This window comes from Leptodactylus fuscus, chromosome 4, assembly GCF_031893055.1.
Source record: "Leptodactylus fuscus isolate aLepFus1 chromosome 4, aLepFus1.hap2, whole genome shotgun sequence".
NCBI lineage: Eukaryota > Metazoa > Chordata > Amphibia > Anura > Leptodactylidae > Leptodactylus > Leptodactylus fuscus.
Window position 1 is genome coordinate 204,715,147 of NC_134268.1, and position 17,136 is coordinate 204,732,282.

The 17,136-nt window shown below is 43.0% G+C and overlaps 1 protein-coding gene across 1 annotated transcript in view; it reads right to left on the bottom strand.

Annotated features, from left to right (window-relative positions):
• Nucleotides 1-17,136, bottom strand: part of ARMC3 (armadillo repeat containing 3) — a 55,232-nt gene continuing 38,096 nt past the window's right edge. Inside the window, exons 11-19 of the mRNA XM_075271711.1 lie at nt 16,826-17,075; nt 13,194-13,330; nt 12,694-12,862; nt 11,221-11,321; nt 9,576-9,674; nt 9,285-9,377; nt 3,039-3,245; nt 1,365-1,527; nt 1-204 (exon numbers count right to left, since the gene is read on the bottom strand). Coding sequence (XP_075127812.1) covers nt 1-204; nt 1,365-1,527; nt 3,039-3,245; nt 9,285-9,377; nt 9,576-9,674; nt 11,221-11,321; nt 12,694-12,862; nt 13,194-13,330; nt 16,826-17,075 — 1,423 coding nt within the window. The remainder of the gene's footprint in view (nt 205-1,364; nt 1,528-3,038; nt 3,246-9,284; nt 9,378-9,575; nt 9,675-11,220; nt 11,322-12,693; nt 12,863-13,193; nt 13,331-16,825; nt 17,076-17,136) is intronic.

A 17,136-nucleotide genomic window follows, 5' to 3' on the forward strand; every position in this document is an offset into this window, starting at 1 on the left:
CTAGATGTGCAGGTAGTGATCGGCCTCCGCACCGCCATGTTTCATCAGGCGTCCAGGCTCATACATGAGGTCCACAATATAAGTCTCCGGGAAAGCTTTGGTTCCTGCATGGATGGAGTCGTCGAGTAACTTCACTTTGTTCCATGCTCGGCCATAATCTCCTCGTGTTAGGGAACAGCTGAGGCCAATTCTGTCGGCTATAACCTGGGATTGGAAGTATATGCGGCATATCAATACACAGTAAGAAAGTAGCACTGCTCAGGGATATTTAGTGCTGGGTAGGGTTGAGCGATTGGGATCGGAATAGATCGGATTCGGAGTAAATTTCACAATCGCAATTGGAATTCTGATCCCGATCTTTTCCAGCAGGATTGAGGTCGGAGGTTATCTCAAGATCGGATTAACCCTAAAAGTGACTTTTCCCATAGAGAAGCATTGACTAGGGTTGAGTGATCGGGATTGGAAAAGATCGGATTCCGATCGGCGATCGAGCAAATTTCACTATCGTGATCGGCTGGAAAATGATCGGAAATCGGATTTTAAAATCGATCCTGAAATCTCAAGATTGGCAAAACCCTAGTGCTGGGCGATTAATCCAAAAATAATCAAAACCAAATGTCAGACTCATTAACTGACATGACATAAGATAATTTGGTTCAGTTATTATTTAGTATTTGCAATGTTTTATCTGCAGTTTCGTTACGATGAAACATGTCCGATCCGGAACTGCTATTATTATACTCTGGGGTCTCCCTTGGAAGGCCAGATGAGGTGAGTAAACATAAACAGGGCCTTTTCCAGCCTCCTGAATGACATCAGGGGACTGCTGAGGACCAATCTACAGTCCTGAAGAGGATGGGGATCTGCGCCAGAGCCCAATGGAGGTGAGTACCCAGGCCGTGGCGAGTACCCAGGAGCGTAGCTATAGGGGATGCAGAAGTAGCAGTCAGTACCAGGCCCTTGACCCCAAAGGTCCCTCTGTGACACAAAACATAGGAAGGGGTAACACGGTGTTTCAGTGGTTAGCACTCCAGCCTTGCAGCGTTGGAGTCCTGGGTTCAAATCCCGCCAGGAACAACAACTGCAAGGAGTTTGTATGTTCTCCCCGAGTTTGCGTGGATTTCCTCCCATTCTGCAAAGACATACTGATAGGAAAAAAAAATATATATATGTAGGTAGTTAGGGGCTCCATTACAGATTCTGCATTGGGGCTCAGGAGCTTCAAGTTACAACTCAGTAAGTACTAGGTTGTATGATCAGTCCTTGAAAGAAACATCCACACAGACAGAGGTCCATAGAGCGTTCCTCTATGAATATTGCTCTAGCAGTCTACATACCCATATACTACATGTGGATACACTTACCTTGTAAAGCAATGCTCGATGATAGAATATTCCTTTCCTGATTTTCCCGATAGGTATGACATTGCACTTCAGCTCATACTTTAGCTCGCTGACATGAAGCTCCCAGCTGAATTCCTGCAATCGATCTTTCGCAATAGGTCCGCCCATCTTTTCGGCAACGAACCTTCAGGAAATGTAAAAGCCAATCCATCACGTTTCAGGATTTTGTGACATTTTTCAAGTACCATCAAAAAAACAAGAGTAGCTTTATCCAATGGCGGCCGAGTGACAGCTACAATTATACGGCGATCATTAGATCAATTAAGATGGTAATGTATTCAGCCAGGGAGCGTCTCGTCTGCTAAACTGCAGTTTGCATAAGATTAAAAGCCCAACATAAAAGCGTAAAATGGAATCAATTTTAGTCCAAAGACTGTAAAAATGAGGCAAATATAATGATGATGTGTGAGCCGGCAGGTTACTGAACGCAGAGGGCTAAAGGTTAGGATACTACATTAAAGAGGACCTTTCACCGATTTGGGCACAGGCAGTTCTATATACTTCTGGAAAGCCGACAGTGCACTGAATTCAGCGCACTATCGGCTTTCCCAATCTGTGCCCCGGGTAAAGCGCTATTGGTCCCGGTACCGGAGCTCTTTACAGTCAGAAGGGCGTTCCTGACAGTCAGTCAGGAACGTCCTTCTTCAAAGCAGCGCCTATCGCGCTGTACAGTGTGAGCGGGGAGGATCGCCCCTTCCCCTCCTCACAGTGCTAGTCCATAGACGAGTATTATCAGGAGGGGAGGGGGCGTTCCTCCCTGCTCACACTGTACAGCGCTATAGGCGCTGCTGTAGAGAAGGACGTACCTGACTGACTCATTTAGGTCTATGGCAGAGTTTTCTCGGCATGGATTTTGTATGTAGATAAACTGTGACATCATCTATTATTAGTCTATTGGAGGTAATGACGTCTCAGTAGTATTATCTCTAGAGGTGTTATCTTCAGCTGTAACCTGTCTGTGATGTAAATGATTGAACCATTACAGAATTGGCAAGTGTCTGTCCATTATTATGCTTAGTGGTCAGAATGAAAATTGCAGGATATATATATATATATATATATATATATATATATATATATATATATATATTTTTTTTTTCTTCAAATATAGTGACATGAAAAATTCAAAATAAAATCATTGAAAACTCTTAAAATATATGTTTAACATAAAACGTGACTTAAAAAAATCTGCCATTTTCTGAAGGATTCCCTTGTTCCCTGTGATCAGGAACGAATGCTTCTAGGAAGGTCTGTTCCCCATCACTGCCTGCCGGATCAGCCCATGTAAAGGGGCTTTCTATTTCTCAATAGGGGTTTATTAACCCCTATGGAGAAAATGTATAAGCTGTCAGGTCTGCGGATGACGTTTGTTTTTGTTACAGGAGATTGATCTTATAGTCCTGAAGTGGAAGGATATCAATAAAGGGGAGACAAAGGAATGGCATGTGTCTATAGACTGTGGGGGCCAGGCCTGGGGTCTCAATATAGAGACCACAAATGGGACAGAAAGCTCAATACTGACTATAACCATCAGACATAGACAAGCTTGCCATAGGACAGTCTATGCCGGCAGACAACACACGGACACGGTTCTTCTTTTATACCATGCAGTCGCTAGATAGAAGATTTACTTACTGCGCCAAAGCAACAACTTGGTCCCTGGGGTGAGGCATGGGCAAGATCGTACTGGTGACTTCTGAGATATAGTCAACCAAGTCTTGGTCAACTGGTGGAAACCACTGAGTTATCTGAGGAACCGGCTCTGGTTGTATCTTCGCCAAGGATATCTCGTCTTCTTCTTTCATCTTTTCTTCCCCCTTCTTGACTTTACTCTTCATTTTGCTGAAATGGATTGTCACAGGGTCAGATATAAGATGATGCATGGACAGTAAAACATAGCGGTTTTTGTAGCGGCGTTTCTACCGTGGCAAAATCACAGCATTTATACTATGTGTGGCCATGGCCTAAAGCTGAGACCAAACTTTGTAGAAAAGCTGTGTTTATTTTGTTGCAGATTGTGCTGCATTTTTTTGAGCAAAAAGCCAAAATTAGCCACAAATGGAACTGGAAGTATAAAGGACGTTCTTATAGTTCTCCAGTCTGCTAAATCCACTCTTGGGTTTGGCTCAATAAACCGCAGCAAAATCTGCAACTCCTAGACACAGCTTCTCTGCAACGTGTGGGCTCAGCCTTAGGGGGAATTCACACGGAGTGAAGTGGCACGCAATCTGGTGAAATTACGCGCCGTATACGATCGTAACTCCCATTGAAATCAGTGGGATCTTTTTTGAGCGGGCAAACTTCTGACACGTGTATACGTGCCAGATTGCGCACCACTTTACTCCGTGTGAATTCCCCCTTAAAGGGAATCTGTCAGGGTGATTTTGGATACTAAACCATTGACAGATCCTTCTGGACTGGGGATTTAGTGTCCCAAATCTCCCTGTTAAAAAGCCATCCGTGCCCGCAATAAAAATAATAAAAGCTTTATACTCCCCCTGTACTCCTTGGACCGGTATGTCTCAGTAAAGCCAGGATGTATGTCCTTAAAGAACAGCGCAGGCGCTGGGAGCAACAGAAAGGAGTCCGATGAGACTATATACTATAAGTATAAGGGTTTTATTGTTAAAAAATATGGGCACGGATGGAATTAAAGGGATCCTATCATTGGATACCTTTTTTTTCTCCCTAACACGTAGAAATAGCCTTAAGAAAGGCTATTCTTCTCCTCCCTTTAGATGTCTTCTCCGCACCGCCGTTCCGTAGAAATCAGGGTGTTCTTCGGTATGCAAATGAGTTCTCTCACAGCACTGGGGGCGGTCCCCAATGCTGCGAGAGAACTCTCCAGCGACATCTCCATCTTCTTCTGGAACACTCTCTCCTTGTGTCTTATTCCGTCCTGGGTTTCAATCTTCTAGGCCTCAAGCAATGCCGACTGCGCATGCCCGAGCCACAAGAAAATGGCCAGTAAGCTGTGTAAGTGGCCATTTTCTTGTGGCTGCTTACACAGTAAACTGGTGTAAGCGGCCATTTTCTTGTGGCCTTGGGCATGTGCAGACCGCCCCCAGTGCTGCGAGAGAACTCAATCTGCATACCGAAGAAAAGCCAGATTTCTACTTAACAGCGGCGTGGAGAAGACATCTAAAGGCAGGAGAAGAATAGCCTTTCTTAAGGCTATTCTTACCTGTTAGAAAAAAAGGGTATCCAATGATAGGATCCCTTTAAGACAGGGCGATTTAGAACACTAAATCCCCGTCTATAAGGACCTGTGGGTGGTTTAGTGTCCCAAATTGACCTGCCAGTTTCCCGTTACAGATGTACAGTCTCTTAGCACCAGCCACTCGGTACAACGAATCCATCAGTATCTGATCCATCTCATCTATTCAGGACTTCTGTCTTTGTCCTCTTACACTATTCTGCACATGCGTTCAGCAGAGAATCGACAAAAACTACTGTTCTAAAACACGTCCCAGACGGCCCGCAGGACATAAGTGTATATAAGTGTATGCATGTAAAGCATATTGTTCCCTTCTGTCATTTATTAGGCGAGACCTATGGACTCTGCGATGTAACAAAGGACACACAAAAATGCAGAGTATATGGGAAAAGCATAAATATACGCAAGAAATGTTTTTCTTTGGGTGACAAATTTGGGTTACAATAAGAGTTAGTGGCCATAAATCTCACGTGCCTGGACAGATTCATTAATACCACATTGACAGAACTGGAAGAAAAAGCTTCTAGCCGACCTTTACAAGCGAGGAGCAGACATGTTGGATGGAAGATATATCGTCTGCAATATTGTTTTAAGCCAAGTCACTGAATTTAGATGAACTACAGAAAAAGTCTCTGCTGACGATAAAACGGCGGAGGCTGAAATATTACACGTCAAAAGTAATAAAATCATAAATAAAACTACTGATGGGTGTCTGGGAGAATAATTCCCAATCTTATTACCAGGAGGAATCCCCTGCAAAAGCGATTTCCGTCTAAGTAACCCCCTATTGTTACCTCAACCCCACTGTAACACGGATTGGAGGAGGTTTCTACTATAGACGTCATAACTGGTATGATCTGCAATGGTTCCCGAGACTTACCCAGTTATGATCTATCCAATTCCCAAGACCCCAACGATCAGCTATTGGAAGAAGTGAAGTGCTGTGCTCATCCCTGTACTAATGATATCACATTCAAGTGAATGAGGCTGAACTGCAATACCAAGCATGGCCTCTATAATATGTATGGCGCTATGCTTGGTATTCCGTGCAGAGACCAAATCACTCATGCCACAGCTTCTTCATCCAGTTGATCGGTGCAGGTTATGGGTGTTGGTCTCATCGATCACATATACTAAAGATAGGTCATCAATAGTATGGGCTGACAAACCCCTTTATGTTTATGTTAATCAGTATCAGATTTGTTGTGGTCTGACGTCCAGCACCTCCACAGATCAGCTATTTGGAGATGTTGTCTTGTAAAACAGATCGTTTCAATCAGCCTATCAGTTTTACATTGACATCATAATACACCGTATAAATGCAAGTGCAATGTATAATGTAAGATCAAATAATTGCATTACAGTACCCAAGGGCAACTAAAAAATTATGTAAAAACATGTTAAATAATGTTCTATGAAAAAGAAAGAATAGAAAATAGAAAACATAATTATCTCCGCCAAAATGTTTTAAAAATTTAGGAAAAAAAAATACACATACTGTATATACTCGAGTATTTTTAAGCACAGTTTTTATGCTGAAAAGCCCCCCTCGGCTTATACGCGAGTCAAGCAAAAAAAAATTATTTTTTTTTTGGGCGCAATAGTAATGTATAGAATCTCCCATAAAATAGGGGAAAAAAAGAAGCTTTAAAAAAATATAATAAATAAAAGTTCTAAATCCCTCCTCTCCCTAGAATACATATAAAAGTAGAAAATGACTGTGAAACACAAACACATTAGGTATCCCTGTGTCTGACAGTGCCCGGTCTACTGAATATAGGGGATCTGCAGTGCTCCTGTTCTGTCAGGAAGGGGTTAATAGCAGCACTGCAGATCCCCTATATTCAGCCAGACTGAATTCCAAGTGGGGGAAAAAAAACTCAGTCCTCAAGCTCAGGGAAGTGGCAGACAGACAACCAAAACACCCCCTCCCCTTTCCCAGCAACTACTGCACCCAAAAACTCCGACCATTTTAATTTTTGAAATTTTCCAGTAGCTGCTGCATTTCCCCCCCTCGGCTTATACTCGAGTCAATAAGTTTTCCCAGTTTTTTGTGGTAAAATTAGGGGGGTCAGCTTATATTCGGGTCGGCTTATACTTGAGTATATATGGTAAGATCTATCGCTTAAAGGGGCCTCTATCTAACAGCCCATTACTAGGGACTGTGTGGGGACTATCAGCAGGCAGGGGCACTAATATGGAATCAGTAATATGTGGAAAGACACTAAGGTGGCATCACAACAGTAAGGGGGCGCTATTGAGGCATCACCACTGTGTGGACTAAGGGGACACTATAAGCTTATGTTCACATAGAGTTTTTAGCAGTCTGAATTTGAGGCAGAATCTGCCTCTCAGAGTCAGTGCATACAGAGTTTTTTGGCACTGATTTTGACGCTGAATCCACCTCAAAATCAGCCTCCCGATAGAACTCCATTGGGAGGGTTTTTTGGAGGATTCAGCCTCAAAATCAGTGCCAAAAAAACTCTGTATGCACTGACCCTCAAAGAATGACTCCTATGCATTTCAATGGGAGTTAGTAGCAGATTTTTTCCTGTAGCTAATTTTTCAACTAGAGGAAAAAAAGCCACATGACCTATCTGCAGGCGGATTCCACCTTGAAAAACACTTTGAAATCAATGTGATATTTTTGAAAAAAAATCTTGATAGGGCAGCACGGTGGCTCAGTGGTTAGCACTGCAGCCTTGCAGCACTGGAGTCCCAGGTTTGAATTCTGCTAAGGACAACATCTGCAAGGAGTTTGTATGTTCTCCCCGTGTTTGCGTGGGTTTCCCCCGGGTACTCTGGTTTCCTCCCACACACCTAAGACATACTGACAGGGAATTTAGATTGTGAGCCCTATATGGGACAGTGACTGTCAACGTCTGTAAAGCGCTGCGGAATATGATGGCGCTATATAAGTAAGTATAATAAATAAATAAGTAGGTGGAAGGAGTAATAAAATGGTATCATCATTGGGAACACTTTTAATGTGTACCACACATAGGACACTATGAAAGCTTGTGGGGGTCAAGGGGCACTATTACTGTGTGAGGATATACTTGCCACTTGTCCTAAATATTCAGTAATAATTCCTGCATATAGGAGCATATCGGAGTCTGAAAAGGAGCGGGTGTGTTTAAAAAACAAGGTGCGTTCTGGGACAATTAGGGGCCAGTCTGTGAGGGTATGAGGATGGGACTTACACACCCTTATTCACTAGACTGCAAAATTGGAAAGTATATGTGACTGCACATTCTTAAGACTAAGTCTTGACCAAGTGTGCAGCCTGAGGGGGTTCCGATTTTTAACAAAAGGCACTTGGTGAACACTCAAATGACATCCGAGTGCCATCCATCTAACATTGATTTCAATGAGGTTCCGATCCATTCCAAGCCATTTTTCTTGACCTGGATAGAACATGCTCCATAATCCTCAGAACAGAAGGAGTTCCCCTCGGACTGCACACTCGGTCGTGTGCATGAAGCCTTAGTTAATGTATATTATAATCTTTAGTAGATCTGATTTGCCCCCCATTCATTGATACATATTAGGTAATGAAGAATTTGGCATGATATTTTTAATAAAGCGGCGATGTCAGTGGAGATAAGCCCGGTGAATGGTGGCGGCTGACGTGTTGCCCTGATATCCATCACATGGAGCCTTGCTGTTAGAAAACACATCTGCTTCAATTTAGTCGTTCGTTAATTCACGAAAAAGCATCGTCTGACACATCCCATGGCACATATGTCTTTCAGCAGAGGATTTCAGGATCCTGGAGAAAACTGTACATGATGTTAAGCCGCACATGGTTCCTATTAATTAGAGGAAAGTAAAAACATCTGCCAGGAGAACAATGTTACATATGCTGCAGTCCTGGGTGGCTCGGAGGAGCGGAGGTAAAATGATGGCGGCGTTCTCCGGCACGTATGAATGCATCCTACCTTCACATGCTGCTGATGGCCACAGCTTATAATGCAGACAGGTCTGCTGCAGGAGCAATGAGAGTGATCTGACCTGTCATGTACATGCTGAGGGGGTTAATCGCTGTCAGATATGGTAACCTAAACAGCCAAGTCTAGCCACTCACTCAGATATAGAACATGACGTACCTACGTACAGGAAAAATGCACAAGCCCCCAAATACAGAAGAGCAAAGTCAGCAGATTCCAGCCGGCCCGTTTGGCTACGGTATATTACGTGTGATGGCGACCTCCAGACTCTACTTCAGTCAGATGATCAGGTTGTTGGAATTCAACATGCCCAATCCTTCTGTTCTCAGGGGAGATGGGGGGCCCTTACAAATTACTTTTCTGTCTATGAAAAAAACGGGATTATTATAGTGAATGGAGCCATTCACACGTCTGTTTTTTATATGCCGATATACGCGCGCTTCCCATTGAAATCAATGGGCTCTGTTTTGAAGCACCGCGCTCAGACACGTGTATACGTGTCTAAATGAGCGCTGGGCTTACGCCGTGTGAAGGGGCCCTTAAAGACACTGAGATAAAATTTGCTTTGAGCGTTACTTTTTTTCCTTTTCTTTTCTCATCTTCACCATTTAAGTCTCTGAATGCATTTTTGTGAAAAAAATGAATAGCACATGGACAACTAAAAATAAAAAGGCAGCGCCATTTTTTATAATAATATGTTTAAGGTAAATGTACCTGGATGATTTTTCCTTGAGACCGCTTCTGCTTAGGGAAGGAGATCGCCCTGAAGGAAGGTCTTTATCGTCCACTGGAGATGGGACACTTGTTCTGGGAAGAAAACAGATAGTCTAATAAAAGGGGTTGTCCATGAATCTGACAACAGGCTGGCTGCACAAGATTGCTAGCCGTGAGTGAACAACATGGCCAGTAGACAAGTGGCACATGGATGTCATCTGTGTGCCGCCTGTGCTTCTGCGGCCCCATTCATTCAATGTAAAGGAGTGTAACGTAAGAATTGTCACCTACCCTCCCTTTTCTCTAGAAGCGCTCCGGCTGTGGGAGGAAGGGGATCGTCCATGATTTGGCTCTGGCTTTTCCTCTACTGGAGGTGGTGATAGTGTAATGCTGTAAGTATAGTTAGCTGCATATAAGTACCCGTTCCATCTACTATAACCATCTAAAATGTACGTTAGAAAATGTAAGAAAACTGAAGCACGTATAAACATTGCCAAACTAACACATAGCACATGTAGATAAAGCTGCAATAGCGTGGGCAGGTTTATATTCTAAATGATAAGTCTGAAAAATTCTGTTTGATCTGTATCTTATATAATGTTACATAGAAAAGCCCAGAGCTGTGGAGTTAGCAGGTGACTGCACCAACTCCGACTCCTCTGTCTTTACACAGCCTGTTTCCAGTTGTTTCACATGAATCCCATCCGCCGTGCAAGTACTGTATAACTCCGCAATGTTTCCCGCGGCATTTCTGCCGAGGGAAAATTGTGGTGTTTCCCCTCGGCAGAAAGTGAATTCCTATGACAGTAAACATGTAACAAACTATGTATGAAATTAGTTTCGGATTAGATACAATTTTCAACTTCAACTGCCTCCGTTTGGTAAATGAGCCTTTGAGTAGTGTGATGTTACTTAGTACCTTACCTTTATTGTGAAGTTGTATGCTCCCTTCCAGAGCACTAACCCTGCTCCTCTGATACACACAGTGGTATCTGAATGAACAGGAGGCAAACTCACAATGCAGACGCTGGTCTGACTACCATAGACCTGCACTAAGACTTTGACCTCCTGTTCATAACTTCCCCCCTCCCCACAGTTTCCTGTATGAAGACAACGGTCCTTGTATTACCCGCACTGATGGAGATGTACCCATTAGAGATGAGCAAACACTGTTCAGGTCAGCCGTTCCGAACAGCACACTCCCATAGAAATGAATGGAAGCACCTGGCACGGCGACCGGCCGCCGGCAAAGTGTATGTGCCAGGTGCTTCCATTAATTTCTATGGGAGCGTGCTGTTCGGAACGGCTGACCTGAACAGTGTTCGCTCATCTCTAGTACCCATAATTTATGCCAGTTTTCTGGGAGAAATGATCCGGCTGAGTCCGATAACCCTATCACAGTAGGCCCTTAATTTATTTCTTTTGCTTACTTATATAGCACCATTCTATTCAGCAGGGCTTTACAGACCTTTACAGTCACTGTCTCCCAGTCTAAATTCTCTATCCTTGTGTCTTTGGAGTTTGTCCTTGCAGATATTGTCCTTGGCTGGGTTCGAACCCAGGACTCCAGAAAGTGGTGAGGAAGGCGTAAAAATACTAATTGTGACCATTTCTATCACAACCGGTGCTCAAAAAATGAGAACAGTAATAATAAATCTCTTCCACTGTGTGCATCAGAGGAGAAGAGAGGAGGTCAGTGCTCCAGAGGAGAGCATATAACTTCACAATAAAACTGCCACTCAGTTATACAAGAACATGATACCACATGCAGGTTCATTTTCCAATGGATGGGTAAAACTATTTGTTTTACTGGCATGCTTGTGTAAGGAGGATATTGCCTTTTTTTTCCCTAAACTCTCAAAGCTGTAAAAAAGAATAATAAAGATTAGCTTACACACCGAGACACTATAGAAAAATGAACAAGACGATCACTCACAGCTCAGGATACTTTGTGTTGACTAAGAGAACTGCTCGGTTCTGGTTCAGCATCTGCTTACTGAGTTCTTCTAAAGATGGTAACTTCGCACCTGGTTTTAGCTAAAAGAAAAAAAAAAACCTCCTGTTACTGCATTGTCTTGCATTGAATGAAAACATTGTGTCATCTATAATCCAGTAAAAGGTAAGATTATCAGGAGTTTTACAGGCCCAGAGCGGAGGAGCCGTGTTAGAAACTGTCAACACTTGCGCTCATTTCAGCAAAGATTATTCTGAAAGAAACTGCAGAAGAAAAACTAGAGCTTGCAATGTGAATATTCATGACCCACTCCACCCCACATATAAAGGTATTTATTACACAGCGGCACAAATATAACATTATTGTAAAGTAACGGCAGAGAAACAAGCACAATATAGCATATATACTGTCTAAAAAAAAAATTAAAAAAAATAAAAAATCTTAGCAGAAATAAAATTGAAAGATAGCAATTTGGCTGCTTGTCGTCACCACTAGAGGGAGTGCAGGAGCTGTCTGCATACTATGCCTTATGCACTCTAGTCTTGAGATAATCTTCACTGGTGTTAGATGTAACACAATCAAACAATGTAAGGTAAGGGAGCCTTCACAGAGTTGACGCGCTCTGCTCATTCAGACACGTAAACACGTGTCAAAGTGCTGTAAAACACAATCCCATAGACTTCAATGTGTGCCGATCTTACGCGCGCTACACAATGAAATCAATGGGAGGCTTTTAAACATGTAGCACGCGCAAGACCGGTACACATTGAAGTCAATGGGATTGTGTTTTACAGCGCTCACTTTGACACATGTTTACGTGTCTGAATGTGTGGCGCGTAAACTCCGTGTGAAGGCTGCCTAATAGAGGTACTGGCCTCATGGTCGCTTTGTAAAATGTTTAGGACACCAATGAGTTTAAGTTGGGGCAGCCCGGACCCACTGCCCGGAACAGTGGGTCTGGGAAAATGAAAGTGCTGCTGCCCAAGGGGGTCCCTGCTATAATAAGGCTTGGTGCAAGGGCACCGTTGGCCCTATGGTTAGAGCGGCCGCCTTGTCTGTGTGTGAGGCTGAATATAGAGATGAATGTTAGGTAAGCAAGCAGTCTGAGTGAGATAAGGAGTAGGAGAAGAACTTACTAAGTGGTAAAAGAAACAGATATCCTTAAGATATATTACACAGTTTCTTATATTCCTCTGCACTATTCATCTATGGAGGTATGGTTTAATAATAAAACAGTATGCAGTTGGGAAGAAAGAGCTAACATTTTTACTCCAGTGTTGTACATATGACATGTGACTTTTCCCTGTTTTCAGGCTGAGGAGACACATTGCTAAAAACAGTATTTTCCCCGCAATATGTGACTTCTACTGTTCTTATCACTCCAGTGGGCTGGATGGGTCAGGTTCTTTGTAAAGCCAAAAATACACTGATATAACAGATAAACATTTCACATACCCGACCATGGTCATAAAAGCCATCCTTTATCAGGTTACTGTAGGACAATTCTCCTTTCTGGTTGTACTTCATGGAGAGGTTGTTATCCAGCAGCTTGTTTTCCGCCAATTCACTAAAATTATTTCTACGACTTGTTGATAGATTCATCTCCTGAAGAACTTCAAAGGCCCTAAAAAGATAAAAGATCATTATAAATGAAGGGAAATGCGCTGAACATAGGAATAATACAATATTCTTACTTACATCAGAACATTGCATCGGTATCCAGAGAATTTGGCAAATCAGCGAACTGGCCAATTGGTGGGTCAATGCTCACTGGTCTGATACTATGTGGTTCCATATGTTGGATCTGATATATTGTAATATACTCTCCATTTTAAAGGCATTTTCTAGGACCTTTATACTGATACGGTAACCTATCCTTAGGATAGATGATTTGTAGGGGGTCTGACACCCATGTGTACTCCCCCGAACGGAGATGTGAACAAGGGGTTACTTACCCCAGTTTGTACAGTTCGGCCGCAGTCACTTCATCATTTGCAAGCACAGCGATAGCCCAGCATGAATTTCTCCTGACTTCATCATGGTTAGAACTGAGAAGTTTCACAAGATGGACCGATCCGTCTGCGTTTCTAAACTGAACACAGTAAACATGATAAGTGATCCAAGAAATCATTCTATATCCTTAAGGATGTGATCACACAGGACTGATACCCTGAAGATTTTCTGCAGCGGATGCAGAACTGACCTGACGCAGAATTTATACTGTCATTATTTTTGTAGATTTGCTTCGGATTTCACCACATGTATTGCAAAGGCTGAAATACCATAATAATGATAAGAATGAAAGCTGTGATGAAATCCCCTACTGGTATAGATCCTTAGTGATTGTATTGCTTATCTAGGTATCATCAGTGTGTTATATTGTTCATGTGTGTACATGTGTAATGTCTGGGACCAGTCAGGACTATTACCTTCCTGTGATCACAGGATCAGATCTCAGGTCTGGTCACAGCTCTTTGAAGTAATACAGAATATCAGGAATCAGTCAGACATAAGTGAGGGGAAGCTGGAACTAGAATTAACCACAAAGGTCTGAAGCGGTTCATTTCTCACCTCATGAAGAGGTAGTGGGGGAGCACCAGGGTGGGGGGAAGCATCTCTGAATGAGCCAGGAGCTCACCATTACAAAGGCTATGGTTTCTAGAATGGCCTCACCTGTGGAATCAGCCAAGCTGTTTGTGGCCATCTCGTATTTTCTCCAAGCTCCTTGGAACCAGAAGAACTATAGTGTACAAGGTTTTAGTGTACAACGGTTTTCTGTCTTTTCTCCCTTTTATTTTAAAAACTGTTTGCTTGTTTTGTCACCTTTATTTTTGTATATTGTCAGGGTCTGGGGTTGCTAGGTGGGGTGGCATAGACACACAAGTCCAGACTCTTTAGTCCAAAACAAAGGTAGAGTTTATTTTCACTCAAAAAGGCAGTGCAGCAACAAAAGGAAACAATACAAAAATAAATCCCTGCCCGGCTAGGCGCTAACTAACATAGAATAGGTTACCTCACCTAGAATAACAGAAATCCAAAAGCCAGTAGAATCATTCAGGACACAACTCCAAAAATATGACCTCTCTGTTGGCTCTCCAGTCAAGCCCTGCCCAAAGTCTGCTGCTGGAGCTGGTGTCTTAAGCCTCCTTGACGAGGAGACTCTCTGCAGCTGAGTCGCTGCCGGAACATCCCCAAAGTGTGGACTGGAGGGGGGTGGAATGACAGGTCCCACTACCAACCTACCTGCCATTCCTAAAAATCCAGCCCAGTAACCGGAACTTTGAAATAACCCTCAGCAGACAGAGTTATCTGCTGAGAACCAGTCTTTCTGGAGTTTTCTCATCTCATCCACCTTAGTAGTCTGGGTCAGATGTACACCCCCTCCATTACCTGACCAGCCATCGGCTTACAATATATACAAGCACTGAACCCCAGGGTGTTAAAGCATTCAACTTATTAGTGACTCGTGTATGCACTATGAACCCTTTACTAGAGATGAGTGAGCATATTCGATCGAATACCTCCCCTGCATAGTTTTTGGTGTAAAAAAAAAAAGCACCAGGGAAGGTGGGAGGGGAATTGAATGTTTACTGCATGTTATTCGACCGAGTACACCAATAACTATACAAAGGGAGGTATTCGATTGAATACTACTCGCTCATCTCTACCCTTTACCTTATTAAAGTGTGTTTGCGTCTGACTGCTAGAAACATGTGTGCATATGTGAGTGGGTTTCCTACTAAACCCATGTAAGCTAATAGTGGTGGCAGGGTGTATCTGGGGTGTGGGGACTGTCATTCATCTACTAGGATCCCCAACCAAGTATTGAGGGCATTTACTGGACAGACTTCTCATTTGGACAACATTTCTGTGCTAAATAATTTTCTTACAGTTGCTCTTATATAATATTCTAATTTTCTGAGATAATGACTTTTGGGTTTTCCTTGGCTGTAAGCCATAGTCATCAACATTAACAGAGAGAAACACTTGGAAAAGTTCCCTCTGTTTGTAATGAATCAATATAATATATGGGGTCACTTTTTCGATTGAATTACTTAAAAAACCCACCACATTTTGATGATATTCTAATTTATTGAGATGCGCTAGTACATGAAGGTGGTCCTCTTACGTTTATACTATATTATATATATTATTTGTCATTTACCTTTTATGTGTTAAATACATATTACAAAACAATAAGCAATAATCAAACGCATAGCCAACAAGATATTAAATGTGTCATCTTCCAGTGCTCGTATACAATTAATATCTCACAGCTCCGAGAATTACCGGCGGCGCTGACACATGAGCGCGGACTGATTTATAGCGGTAATCTGCCAGATGACGGATTCCATGGCTGAGCAATGACTTGCTGTAACGTAGCACCTCTAAATCATCTTCATCATTTTCTCATTTTAATCGTATTTTACCTTTGCATAAAAACAGGATTCCACCATGGAGGTTTCATTTATATGTTGAAAAGAACATAGAAGATACTTTACTCTGTGGGCATCGGCTTGTTAGAAGTCTCTATAACAATTGTGGCACGATGGCACAATATAACCGTGGACCCCAAGTAAAATAAAGTGACAAAGAAACCAGGAGTAAGGCCTCGTTCCAGCCGGGGAAGTCCACATGAGGACCTCCGAACGGAATACCAAACACAACTGCAAGTGCTGTGCAGTGAAAGCACACGGACCCCATAGACTATAATGAGGTCCATGTGCTTACCGCGAGATCTTCGCAGTGATCATGCGGACAGGAGAGTGGTTCACAATCTACTTTCCTGTCCGCATGATTCGTGTGGGCAGCACACAACAAGCACGTGGACCCCATTATAGTCTATGGGGTCCGTGTGCTTTCATTGGTCACTGCTTGCAGTTGCGTTCAGTATTCCGTTCAGAGGGTCCCCATGTGGACTCCCCCAAACGGAATACCGAACGCAGAGGGGTAACAAATGAGCCCAACAACCCCGATATGCACTGCAGACAGTAAGAAATAAGAGGAGGAATTTATTATGACAGAAATGCCAGAAAACTGACAAAGAAGTGGCACATCATTAGTGTATGGCCACAATTTGTGCCATTGACTTACCACGTTGTTGTTTTTGCTCTGCACTAGCCACTTTTTAAGCCAGTGGACAGAGATCGAGGCAGGCAGGGAAGCCTCAGACTGTCAGATTTACTCTAAGTCATGGCACAAAACTGGAAAGAGTTATAGCTGAAATCTACATCTGCCATTAATATTCTGGCACAGAAAACCTCCCAAGGTGTACCAAAATTATAACAAGGCCAGAGCCTCTTAAAGGGAGTCTATCACCTGAACTGAGCTTATCATCCCAGCCCTGCAGTTAGATAGGTTAGGCCATGTTCATATCTGTGTTCGTATTCAGGGGAGTCTGCAAGGGGACGCCTCAAACGGACTACTGAACACATTGGAAAGCAGTGTTCAGTGAAAGCCAAAATAAAGGAAAAGACTTATACTTGTACTGCAAACCCTGGACAAAAACTGTCACAAAAAGACTGTGTGTTTTCAGCCCATGGCCGCAGCCATATACAACACTCTCTACACTATAAAGCCCCCTTACCTCAGCTCTTGCTTCAGCATCACATCCCAAGGCGGCCACTGTAAGAACGGCTTTCCTGAGCACCAAATTACTGGCCGACTGCAATGTGGCCACCAGGGCCTGCATAACCCCGTGGTTCTGTATAGCAAGCCGGAGAGGCTCCTGAGCAGCCATGTTGATAAGGACTGTGCATGCATTGGCGATCGCTCCCTCTCTGTTATCTGTCAAAAGACTGACTAGGGCATCGACTCCATCAGCTTCCACCAATGCACTGGTTTGAGGGGAAAAAAACACAAAAACATTAGTTACTGCTATGTCTTCTAAGACTACAG